At 35.8% G+C, this 13450-nt stretch overlaps 1 protein-coding gene across 2 annotated transcripts in view; it reads right to left on the reverse strand.

Annotated features, from left to right (window-relative positions):
• Positions 1-1321: 1321 nt before the first annotated feature.
• Positions 1322-13450, reverse strand: part of CCNI (cyclin I) — a 30161-nt gene continuing 18032 nt past the window's right edge. For both annotated transcript variants that reach the window (XM_057728635.1, XM_057728634.1), the window contains 5 exons: positions 13271-13399; positions 9598-9672; positions 9310-9450; positions 8764-8994; positions 1322-2905 (listed from right to left, as the gene is read on the reverse strand). In XM_057728635.1, coding sequence (XP_057584618.1) covers positions 2462-2905; positions 8764-8994; positions 9310-9450; positions 9598-9672; positions 13271-13399 — 1020 coding nt within the window. In that variant the 3' untranslated portion in view covers positions 1322-2461. The remainder of the gene's footprint in view (positions 2906-8763; positions 8995-9309; positions 9451-9597; positions 9673-13270; positions 13400-13450) is intronic.

A 13450-nucleotide genomic window follows, 5' to 3' on the forward strand; every position in this document is an offset into this window, starting at 1 on the left:
TAGTATGAGCTTCAAGGGCTAAAGCATGCACTTTCACTTCGCTGAATGGAGGATTAGAGAATAATTTATCCCGTTTATTCCCTTGCCTTTGCAGAGCCTTCGTAGAATAACAGGTTTGCTAACCACCAAGAGGCACCAGGCAATTGTGAGCCATAAAGCTCAAGTTTCCAAATCTTGGAAGAGAATAATTGTGGTGTGATGCCAAGATTTAAGACAAGTATCTTGGGGCAGGCTAATGAGAATAGTTTCTGGTAAAACAGGATCTCATTTAACAGTAGGAACATTCTTAATGAAAAGTTCCACACTGTTTAAGAATGTTTTGCTTTTTTGGTGTCTCATTCTATGAGTTCAGGCCCCAGAGAGCCAAAGTTCTTCAAGAGTTCAAGTGTCTGGGACAGTGACAGGGAGATATAACTGAAAGGGTCCTCAGGAGGGTCTAGTCTCCAAAGTACTGTCATTTAATTGATCTATGGGTTAAATAAGCTTTGAGGCATGAGACCATTCCAACTCAGTTTCCCATGAAAACCATACTTTCTTCCAAACTGATTTACCATCAAATTTGGATTAGAAAGCCTCAAGATCAAGAAATTAAAATATTATTTCTAACTTCTGTACAATCGTAGCAACTGGCCCACAAATGAAATAATCTGATTCTAGACTCAACTTTATCCCTAGCTTTCTACATAACAAAAATGTTCCTCATCTATTAAGTGGAAGTAGGGGAGGGGGATTAAGTAGCATTTATTTTAATGATGAACATTTGTAGTTGTAGACTTCTTGGAGCTCCCACAGTTCAGGAGAATTAAACAGAACCAGATGAAGATTAGGGTAAGTGGGATTTTTTTTAATGTGTATCTGCAAAGCCAGCTTCATGCTGTCTTCACCCCAAAATAGTTCATTCTTTTATATTCCTTCTCACTCCCTGTACTTACATGTAAGTAGATGTTTTCCCCTTGATTGGACTATAGTAGGTAGCCAACCCTAAGAATTTAAAAGTCAAATGTTTACTGGAGAATACTCTTGTTTTGCTAAACCAGAACAAAATCAGTGGGTTAAACATGACAGGTTATCTAGATAGAGATAACCTGTGCCTGCCCTCACAGTTCCTTAAGCTAAGAATTTACTGTTTGGAAGGTCACAGCCCACCAGTTAGAAAATAAAGGAAAAATTCTTATGTCAAAACCTAAACTCAGTCACATTTAAATCCCCCCTTCATGTTTTAATTTCTGCAAGCATATTAGGATTTTTATCATCTTTCATAGTTGAAATAGCAGTGCCTAACCAAGAACTTGCACCTCTTCACAAGCAGGAAAAAAACAGATAAAAAGGGTAAGGACAACTTTTATTGCTACCAGAGGCTTTTATCATCAGTACATGGTTCTGACTGAAATACCTTCTTCAGACTGCACAGGGAGCTCAGGATCCAGAAGTCATTAAGAGAGATACAGGTAGGCTGGGGAGGCAGAGGGATTAACTTTTATCAAGAAAATCTTAATAGCTTAACATAAAACTAGGGTACTGAATTCAGTTATTACATGTTACAGATCCAAATCATAAAGCTGCCCCAACATCTAGACAGTCTCTCCTATTAATTATAAATGAGTGAACGGATCAGTTTTTTAAAAATCTAATTTTAGTTGTTACATAGCATGGTTCTTTGGTGAGCACCTGGATATATTAACTTTATATCACAAATTCTTTTATACAAATGTCAAAAAATGCTTTCAACAAATCTAAGTGTCCTAATCACATGCCACTTTTAAGCTTCAATTTAAGATAAACAGAAATGAAAATACTAATTTTGTTTCTAAACTCCAGAAACTGAAAGGAGACAAATAAAAATCAATATGGAATGGGAGCCCTGTTACCACCTCTGATTCATACAGGCAATTCTGAAATACTTTTTCCAGATTAATTTGAATCATGGATTAAACATGGCTGTCACACAAATAATTTGTTCACTAAATTGCTAAAAATAAATGCTGAAGGTTTCCTCATCAGTGAAAGTCAGGCTATAGAGCAACATGCATGAAATTCATTTAGTGCTCAAAGCAGCAGCAAGCAAAACAAGAGGAAGATTAAATCAGGATTTGGGGACAAGGTTTGCTAGCTAGGAATTTTGGAACTTAAAAAAAAAACCACTGAATTTCTGACACAGGGTAATCTACATTACATTTTAGCAGAGAAAAGGGTGGAACTGACAAATACTACAAAGGAATTTTTAAAAAAATTTTTTGATCTTGAATTTTACACTTTTTTTGGTCTTTAAGTGCTTAAATATTAATGTTGAATTATAATTAGCCATACAAGTCAACAGGTTTTTGTTTTTGTTTTTTTTTTGCTGGCTCATTTTGAATCAGCCTGATAAGGTATATACCTTTATATAGCCCATCCTGGTTTTCCATGTTCCCATTCCCACAGTAGTCTACCTTAGTTTGCACTTGAAGGTTAACACTTGGAGCTACATGACAGAAACAGGCTGCAAAGGTGGACAAGGGGAAGCATGCCCCTCTTGCCTTGATAAATCAGTGCCACACACAGAACCCACATTTTCTGAAGCATTATCTTCATTATAGAGCCGTTTGATCCCATCATAGAAGTCATCCACTTCCATTTCCTCTACTTTGCGTTTAGCAGAGGTATGCTTGCACCCATTGGCAGCTGGGAGATGATGGTAGAAGGCTGCTGTACCTCTGACTGGCACTTCTGGTTTGCTGTTGTCCTTGGAGAAATCTGGGCCTGGGGCAGAGGAGGAATGTAATCTGAACACTCCTCTGTCACAGGTCACCAGGGTGTGCTTGAGGGGACGGTAGACATAAACGGAATTTAGAGGCAGGGAAGACTGCAGAGTAGAAAGGTGATGTGCCACAAGCTCCCGACAGTGGATCAGCTGGGAGCTATCCATCTGAGGCAGGGGAAGAAAACCACAAAGCTGATAATTAATACAAGCTGCTCTGTCTGTCATCTTTGCTGGCCACTTTTTCTCCCTGTGCCCTCTGTCCCCCAAGATTTCTCTCCTCACATCTTTTACCTCAAACTCATCTATTCCTCCGGCCTACCCATCATTTTTAGAAATTGTGTCCAAGTCTGTTATTTGTAATATAAACCTCTTTGGAGCTTGAATTCTTTATTTGCAATTGTATGCTGCACATCTTCATGAAAGCTGAAACTATTCTCTTTTGTTCACTGGTATATATCCAACACCTGCTTTTGTTCAGGCTATCGCCCTTGTCTAGAAGGCCTTTCACCCCACCCTCTTTGCCTCTTCCAACCTCTTTAGTGAAGAGCAAGGTACAGATAAATATAAAATCCATTAAGAATTTCAAGAAGCAGCCAGAGGCAAGGAAAAATTTAAATAAGGGATGCGGAAGGCTGTCTAAGAATTTTGAACAACCTAAGTATTTTGTTTTTAAAACAGTAAATGAGAACCTTTGAAAAGTTACATTTTCGCAGAAAACAACAGGCTTGACAACACTAGGAAAAAATGTTTTTGCTAATGTTTTTAATTTGGGAGTTTCACTAATTCCTTCTTATCCATCAGAATAATTCAGGTACCAGTCATTTTTGAAGCCACCCCTGACTCCCCTTAACCCTAGAAAAAGCCAAATTCCAGGGTCATCTGTTTTTGTATCAACCTGTCATCATACTTACCACACTGTATTAATTAGAAAATCTATTTAACCATTTATGCTTTTCTACTATAGACTACAAGATCTCAAGAGATAGGCACTGCATCATATTCATTTTATTCCCTAAATTCCTAGCACCAATGACTGTACATGGAAGGCCTTGAAAATCTTACTTGTGATAGTCTAATTAGTCACTCTTTGCCTTGCCTTCCCTGCAATTATAGCTCTAGTGAAAATTCCTCTAGCAACATATATTTCTCCCTATTCAAATTCCTTTAGCAGCACTGCCTGCCAGAAATAATCTAACCTCTTTAGTTCGGTATTAAGAAAGCTCTCCACAATCTGACCCACCCTTCTTTTCTAGCCTTATTTCCTCCTACCATATCCCAATTTGTGCTCTACATTCCTGCCAAACTGGCCTGTTCTCTACTCTGCACAAATCTTGCCCTTTCTTACTGTACCCTTGCTCATTCTGTTTCTACATGTTGAAACTGTATTACGTATTCCTTTCAGGTCTGGCTAACTGTCACCACCTCCAGGAGGCCTATCTTGACTATTTAAGTATCAGGAATCACTTTTCAGTCTTATATATTCTATATGTATTTTTAGACTTTTCTTAACCAAATCTTATTCATACCTATGAAATCTGTAGCACAAAACACAGCATGACTTTGCAATACCAGAGAAAATAAAGGAAAATAACATGCTTAGCAGGGAATGTATTTGGTAACAAAATTATTTTCATCTCTAAATATATTCATTATTAACTTGTATTAGAATTTCTTTTCCTCTCTTAAAAGAAAAAAATTATACAATAACTTTCAAGCTTACAACTGTGGGCTAGGACTTATCATGTCCCAGGGATGTGCAACAAACTAAGCCTTGCTAAAAACAGTGGAACCAAGCACACAGGAGACAGATGGGGCTTCAAAGTTCTTTAAGGCAACTTATACTCTAGGCCAGGTACCATGCTTTTTCAAAAAGCCTACAAAAGAGAGGTAACAGGAAAAAAAAAGACAGGAATTGGGAAGTGCAAAGAAGGCTAATTATTTCTAAAAAATAAGTACCTAGCTTTAATGAACTGTTCTTTAACAAATGATACTTAATGGCCTAGAAAAGTAAAAATATCACCAACATTCTAATGCCTTGGTCATTGGGCCTAGTACCACAGAAGAATCCTGAAAAAAGACATGTATTTCAAGTAGAAGGAAGACTATGTCACTAATAAACTTTCTCTGTGAAAATAGTAAGTACATAGGGAGTTATATTTATAGATAAGGAATGGCAGAAAATGGGGCTAGAAAGACACTGAAGATTATGCAAACCAATACCATCTAATAAACTCTACTTCCACCCAAGTTAAGTCCTCTGTCTAAAATAACGCATCAAAATAAATTCCTTCTAATCTCATCTACTACTTGTTCTAAGAAAAAAAATAACATGGCCCTTGTTGAGATACAGTGGAGGAAACAAAATAAGCACACATGGAATTACTGCAACTTTAGACAGCAGACAAGTCTTCTAATGAAACTGTTACAAAAAGACTTAAAATGAAATTTTTCTAATTGCAGAGCGTCAAGAGAACAGTCATTGTTATTTTTCATGACTATCTCCCCAAATTCACATATGGTAACCATTTTAAAGTATACTTTGCTAGAAAAACATATAGAACTGTAATTTAGCTCACCAAGGAGGTAGGGTAAATGGCATTGAAAGTTTTCAGAGCAGACATCCAAATAGGTTACTGATGGGAAGGGGGTATCAGAAAAGCATGATGTAATGGTTTTGGATGAATCCATTAGGTTCAAAAGCACTGAAAATACTGTGCAGCACAGTAAGTAAGCAGTCTGACTTTAAGCACCTTTAAGAAAAACTAGTAGACCCTGGTGGGGAGGGTCTGCTTCTTTAACTCCATACTCTAATTTTGAACTACACTACAGCAGGAAACATCTACTTTGACTAGCACCTGACTAGGGACTAGGAAGTCCACCACACTAATGTGGGCAGATTTGACATTCTGAGATAATCAAAGTGACCACATCATTCAGAAAGAGAAGAACATGAGTACTGCCACATAGGCAGAGCAATGAGAGAAGGCGTAAGAAGAGAGGGTTAGCCATCCCAGAATGATGACCAACAGGTAGCACAAGAGATAAGAGGGGTGGTGATGGGGGCAGTGGAGTGGGAGTGAGGGGACTAGGAGGGACAAGAGGAAGCTTGCCTTTCAAACCAGGTAACACTCACTGTACTTTGTCTGAAGTCCAGAAGGAACACAGGCAGAGCTGGTGACAGTGGGCCCCCTCACAGCATAAGCTGTCTATGATGGACCATTAGTAGTCCTTTCCAACCAGAACCCTGGGGAATATGTCAGAATTCCGGCATGATCTTACCATCTGATGCAAGAATTTCCTATACTAGAACCAGAAATACAGGAGGAATACTTGATATTACTATGGCCTTGTCATAGGTGTAACTGCAAAGATATTAGACTTGGTGTTCCTACATGAACACAGGTGAACTTCGCAAAGACAAATGAGTCTTAAAGAATAAGGAACCGCTCAGATTTGGGCCACAAGGGTTTTGGAGAACTGCTAAGACCAAATCTCAAAGTTCTGAAGTTCTGTGACCTTACTTTTGTTTTTAACTGTCTTCCTCATAACTTTACTACATGGAGCAGAGACTTTTTTTAGAATCACTGGACTCCCAATGCTTTGATCACAGATTTCTCAGTAAATGTTTAAGGAATATAACTATACACATATACAAAAGGATGGAACGGTGGTTTTCAAACTATGTCTAAACAGCTTATGAAAGGGAACAGGCCACGTTGAATTAGGAGTGCACCTGATACGCCTCTGCCCCAAACACATATTACAAAGCAATACTTTACCACTTAGGATTTTGGGACTGTGTGTACAAGATTTTGTTGGGGGTAAGAGAAGGATTCCAGTTCTAAAGGAAACTGAAAACCACTGGACTAGAATCTTCAAGGTTTCTGTATTACAGAAAAAGCACTGGGGTTTTTTTAGTTATCTTTACCACTAAGTTCTGTGTGTCTCTGAGAAAGTTCCAAGTTCCCTTGACTGCAGCTATAAAATAAAAGAGTTGAATGATATGATTTCTAAGAAGGTTTCTTCAATTTCAAGCTTATAATAATAATACCCGGGGACCCCTAGAGCCTAAGAAAGAAACACAGTCCGGATGATACCTTGATTTTTAGCCCCATAAGACCCATGTCAGACTTATGACCTATACAGCTGTAAGATAATAAATTGATTTGTTTTAATCCAAAAAAAAAAAAAAAAAATACCCGGGGAAAACAGTTTCAGTGAACACTTTCTCTAGCACCAAAAGACTTATGAAAGAGAACAAGCAGATTCTCTAGTGTTCTTCAGTAGAGAACAAGCCCTCAAAACTACAGAATATACATGCTATTTACAACATTCTTACTATTTATGCTTCAAAGCCTGTCCTTTCTCTGTGACAGTAACTCTCCATAAAGCAAATTTTTTTCTGTACTAGCTTGGCAATAGGCACAGAGATGAAGTCATGGAGGCATCTGGATATATGTCCTTTGTTCCAATAAAAAGATAAAAAATGTAGGAGGTTCTCTTAATGTCCCTTCCTCTACGTCCACAGTCTAATGTAAATGATTAATATTCATTTTCCAACACTAGGTGGACAAAGTAAATGTTCTGTGCCACACTATTCACATATGTGGTAATTTATGTTAGTTTCTAAAAATTCTCACTAAATAGTAACTATCTCCTAAGGTTTATTTTCATTATAGCATTTATTTCAATGGAAAGAAGCACTTCTCAATTATTTCAATCTAACATATGCAATTAGAAGAACATATCTTCCTTGTAAAGGAGAAACAGCCTGTGTTACGTTAACATCATATGTCCCAGGGATGTAGAACAAGCTGAGCCATGCTAAAAACAGTGGAACAAACCACATATAAGAGGGATGGAGCTCTAGTTGATATATTGCTCTGACCATCATCATCATTCTTTTAACGAAAAGACTCAGCCCTTCTCTGCTCACAAACTAGGGCATGATATTCTCAGAGCTGACAGGCTGCACTGAAGTATATCTCATTTATATGTCTGCTTACTTTTATAGCTCATATCTATAAAATCATCCATTATAACTGTCTTACAAAACACCAAATTCAGGTATTATTCTCGTTTTTCTTTTATAGAATTCTTTTATAAGTTTTATTAGCTCAATAACTGCAGCTCTTTGCTTAAGTTAGTTTTTATATTATAAAATGTTTTTAAGCTCAGAATTTCAGTGTCTTCTCTAAGTAACATTCAATAAAACAAATCAGAATAACCACTGCCAAATGAGAGTAAATACGGACATACAAAAGGGAAAGTGGGTTCATAAGTCTTCTATGGACTCAGTAGGCCGAGGAGTATGGTTTGCAGCAGATCTAAACTTGCAGGTTCTACTTGGTGGCATGAATAGAACCAATAAGGATTCTCTCCAAGTAGTTGCTAACACAAAGTACCATTACTAAGTTTTCATCTGAATGAGAATTTTCTCCACTAAACTTTTTACTTTTTATATAGGCGGTTGATTAAAATTTAACTGACCTCTAACATTTTATATCAATTTGCAGATACACATTACTAACCAATCCTAGGCAAGAAGGGGAACTGCCAGGACTTCAGGAAGTCCTGGAACTTCAGGAATATAGTTTCTATTTGCCAAATACTTCCCTCTCTTGCCAACAATAAATTATCTGCTTGTGTTCTTGCAATTTATGTTTTTGACTTATCTTTTATAAAATGAGTAAGTCAGAAGCACTATAATGAAAGCTACGAATACAGCCAGGAAGGTTCTTCATACAAAACTAATGGAGAATATATTATCAAGAATCTTACTAACTTTTCAAGATTAAGATTTTTGGAATCAAGAAAATACTATCGAATCTTTAAAAGAGAAAAAAAGACATCTAACCCATAAATTTTAAGTGTGCAATACTATATTCTTGTCTACTCTTAAAAATGAGTTGCCATTACGAGATTAAAATGTCTCTCAGTTTTATAACTATCGGCTAACCCTAAATATCCCAGTAAGAGAAAAAAACTTAAAATGAACACTATTTAATTAGACTGACACTTACCTGTGCTTTCTGAAGCAGTTCAATTGTAAGAGGAAGCCAATCAGGAATGAGTTTCTCCATTTCCAAACTAACCATGGCCAGGGCAAGCATGGATCCTTTGAATTGCAGAAGCTGGTTGTAGGCCATACAGTGAAGTAATTGCTTGGTAAGGACCGCCAAATGTTGAGATGGGCTCAGTCTGGGCAAACTGAAAAGTAACTGAGGCCTAGTTGACACTGCAATGGCATGGAACTAAAAAAATTTTAAAAATTAAAAAAAAAAAAATTACAAGAACATCATTCTAGTTTTACTTAAATGTCTAGATAAGCTATGTGTAGAAATTGATGTAACCTCCTCAGGTATTACTCAACTTCTAAGTTTGCAATTTTTAGCTTCAGTGATTTGACATATATCCTAATTTCTAATTTTTCCTTGGCTAATTGCAATAATTTCCTTTTTCTAAAAATCAGAACCAAAAAAACACATAAGCAGGCAACCTACTTTTTAAGTTACTGAACTAGGACTACATATTCAAATAAGAAACTAAAAGATTTCAGGTATATTTACAATGTGAAGAAAATCCAATGGTGTGGCTGTGTGAAGATCCCAATTCAACTTATCCAGAATAATTCTTTCCATCCTCAGAATTTCAGATGAAGAACATCCACAGAAACTATCTCTTGCCAACACCTTCAGTACTGGTATTCTCTATCCAAAGCAAAGGGGGATGGGGCAGAGAGGACAAGACAGAAAAAAAAATTAACATTTTTCATTTTTTGTTTTGGTAAACAGAAAACAATAAAAGGATAAAAATTTTGAGAAAGAGATGACTAATCTTTAAAGGAAAATATTTACCTCATCTTCCTCAACAGTCTTGGCAGCTAGGAAAAAACAGCTGATTGCAATACAACTCAGGTATTTTGGGTGGGCCTAAAATGGGGAAGAGAGAAAAAGGAACTTCAGTGAATCTTCAAAAAGTTAAAAGAGTTTATTTTTTAAAAGTAGATATGCAGATGAGACAAGTATGCACACAATTCTATGGAATTCAATCAATCTGATTCCCATCCATTGCTTTCTAAGATCAGGGCTAACTTTTAACTTCGTAACCTCAGCCATATTATACTATGGAAATACTAAGACCATTCCATTGCTGGAAGTTCAACCAATGCCAGTGAGCCAAAGTTAATTTCTATCCAGCAAAGATGAGCCTGATTTTAGAAGACTTTTTTTATTTAATAAAATTCCCCAAATTAAAAATATATTTGTGTATTTTTTTAAGCTGGTTTTATTTTACCTGTCATATCAGTAAGATTAACATACTAGGTGTTAAATTGGGAGATTGGGATTGCCATATATACGTTACCAATAAGAAAAAAAAATCAAATTGTACACTTTAAATATATGCTGTATGTCAATTACACCTCAATAAAAGTCCTTAAAAAGTCCTAACAACTAGGTGTTAGGGGAATTAAAGAGAAAGAAGGGAAAATAAAATGAAGGCTATTAATATATTTCATATGCTTTAAAAAAAAAAATAGGATGCCAACAGCTGAAATTTTCTAATTAAATGTTCACCTCGAAAATTATATATTCAAGTTTCCAGATAAGAATGAAAGGCTCCTAAATATATACAGAATCAATCAGTTGGGAAAAAACCTTTCTTGGGTTTGACACCCATTGGAGGGCTTGAAGTTGCCTGTTTTCCTTATCTTAGCCATGCTTTCTACCTTATGGGTAGAATAAGGGTTTGCCAGCCCAGCATCAGGATCCAGTTTTAAATAATCAGGACAGGGATTTCCCTGGCAGTTCAGTGGCTAGGGTTTGGCTCTTTCACTGCTGTGGCCTAGGTTCAATCCCTGGTAGGGGTACTAAGATCCCGCAGCTGTGTGGTACAGCCAAATAAATAAATAAATAAATTTAAATAAATAATCATGATAATTTAGTCCAATTATACTGAATGACACAGAGGTAAGCTTTTTAATTATTTATATTTAAATATTTATTTATTTTTCAACATTTATTATATACGTAAATATTACATTCCCATGACATTGGGGAAGGCTTCTGATGACCAGAGTAAGGCCTTGATTAATTATGTAATAAACATGCCAACCAATGACCATTTCCTCTGTGTAAGTGGCATGCATACTGTCTAGGAATCTTCCAATCCTCTGCCTGTATGAGAAATAAAAGCTAGTTAAATACTATCAATATTTTATTTTATTCATTTTAAAGATTTTTTTGATGTGAACCATTTTTAAAGTCTTTATTGAATTTGTTACAATACTTGCTTCTGTTTTATGTTTTGGTTTTTTCGGCCGCAAGGCGTATGGGATCCTAGCTCCCCCACCAGGGATCGAACCCACACCCCCTGCATTGGAAGGCAAAGTCTTAAACACTGGACAGCCAGGGAAGTCCCCTATCAATATTTTTAAATAATCATTAATATTAATCAGAATATTATGGTTTAGAAAGCACGGCCATAAATATATCTTCTTTTACAGATGAGAAAACAGCCTCAGAGGTTCACAGACACCACACAAATGATCTAGAAAGGAAGTCAGACCTTGTTGCTAAGACAGTTTTTCAGATTCCCTTATTTCTCCATGTATATACAACATATCAAAATCATATCCCTGAGGTAATCAGTTCATTACAAAGAAGAGTCCAACAGTTAACAACGCTGGGTAAGCAATGCAACCCCCAAATCAAGGGCACCAATAATAAATTTAGTTTAAAAAGAATCCCAACAGCAAATATATGGGTGTGTGTTTTTTAAACAAACAGTAGTTCTCAATCCTGGATGTACATCAGAATCGTCTATGTAGTTTGTTTTTGCTTATTTAAATACAGATGTCCAGATCTCACCTATTAGAGATTCAGATTCCGTAGGTCTGTGATAGGGCTCAAGGTCTATATTTTTATTTACTTTTTTATTTTTTTGTGTGTTTTCTGGAATTTATTCCTCTTTAATGCTGAATATAAAATCTGAGATTTCACCTATATCTTTAGGGACAAATACATACAAATTGAAACCTAAAAACAATAATTTTGCAGATCAAAGTGGGCCCTGACACTTTAGAAAAGATGTTAAATGAAAAACATTTCTGGAAAAAGGAAAACCCTATACAGCAAAATCAAATTAAAAAACAAAACAGAAAGAGGCTTTGGTATCAAGGTGTATAGTTTTAAAGAACTTCATAGTACCTTCTGCACATCTGGGATTGAGGTTCCATTCACTGCTGCAGCCCTTTTATGGTTTGCTTTTAGCACCTTTAAACTATGAATACATTTTAGATGAATTGTTTCAATACAGATTAACCATATCTAAGTAAGCATCTGATGCTAGTAACATGACAGGGCCCATTAAGTTAGAAATATGAAAGAAATGAGATTTTACTTGGCAGAATTCTCTAATTGTTCCAGAAACTTCTCCCAAATATATTTAAAATGTCTAATAATAAGGTCAGTTAAAATCTCTTCTATGCTAGAAGCTACAACAAGTCCATTAAAATTTTTGAAGAATTTACAACCCAAGAAAGGACACTAACCTCAAATGCATTTTCTCTGTGAAAGGAAGATTAGCTACAGTAGGAGAATAGGGAGAAGGGAGGGGTACTTGATGCTGATAATGTAGGCATCTCAGATAATCCAGCCTTCAGGCAATTGGTATTATAATTTAAGTTTCTTTACTCTCAAAAGTAGAAGTTTGAAACATAAAAAGGTAACTGAGTGGCCATCCAAATTCTTCCACTCCATAATTCTTTGGCTTCTTTTCTTTATACTTAATAACAAAGAATGCAGTACCCTCAGCACTGAATTCATAGTTTCTGCAGTTTACATATTCCTAAGCATACAAATGACAACTGAATTGCTCTTCTAGTGTTTCATGCCTTGCTACTGAATAAATGCTGATTTTGTGCTTTAAATCTGTTGAGGGCCTATGACTGATTTCACATAATATAACCAATAATATATTATACCAATAGGGACAACATAAGACTTATCTGTAATGCTGCCATTTAACAAAAATACACCAAAGTTACTTTATGACAGTTCAGTTCATCTCATATTCCAAACGTATGCCTCTAGAAAGTATTTATATATTGTTCAGAAAACTACACAAAAGAGATTCAATAAATAAGTAATGACAGAGAAAAATATGTAATAGGCTTATACTTTTCTAGTCTGATTCACTGTTCACAACTAATACCCAATGTGTTAAAAAGATGACTCAACATTCTGCCAATGCTATTTGGTTTGTATTAAAATCAAGAGATCAAAAATTTCATAGGTTAAGTATAAGTTATGAATACTTACAGCCAAAAGAAAATTACAGAATTAGAAATATTTCTGAAAACATAAAGCAATAGCAGAGGACATCATGTCTTCTTATAGGTATATATATAATCTTTAGGAAGATTTTCCACTCCTTTACACTTTGTAAAGTGTTTTATTAATAGCCCCTGGTACAGCATATAAACCCTCAAAAAAGAAGTTGTATGCAAGTGTATTCTAAAATATTTACCTTTACAGTAGCTAAGAACCTGTCCAAAAGACTGCTAGCCAGGGCAAATGTTTCTGGGTAAAGGTTGAATTGGTACTTGAGTTTGGCCAGCCACTCAATCACTTCATCTCTCTGGGATGGAGAAACATTCTATAAGGGAACAATTAAAAAATAAAAATAAAGAGAACAAGTAAAGTTTCA

Source organism: Hippopotamus amphibius, chromosome 3 (assembly GCF_030028045.1).
Source record: "Hippopotamus amphibius kiboko isolate mHipAmp2 chromosome 3, mHipAmp2.hap2, whole genome shotgun sequence".
NCBI lineage: Eukaryota > Metazoa > Chordata > Mammalia > Artiodactyla > Hippopotamidae > Hippopotamus > Hippopotamus amphibius.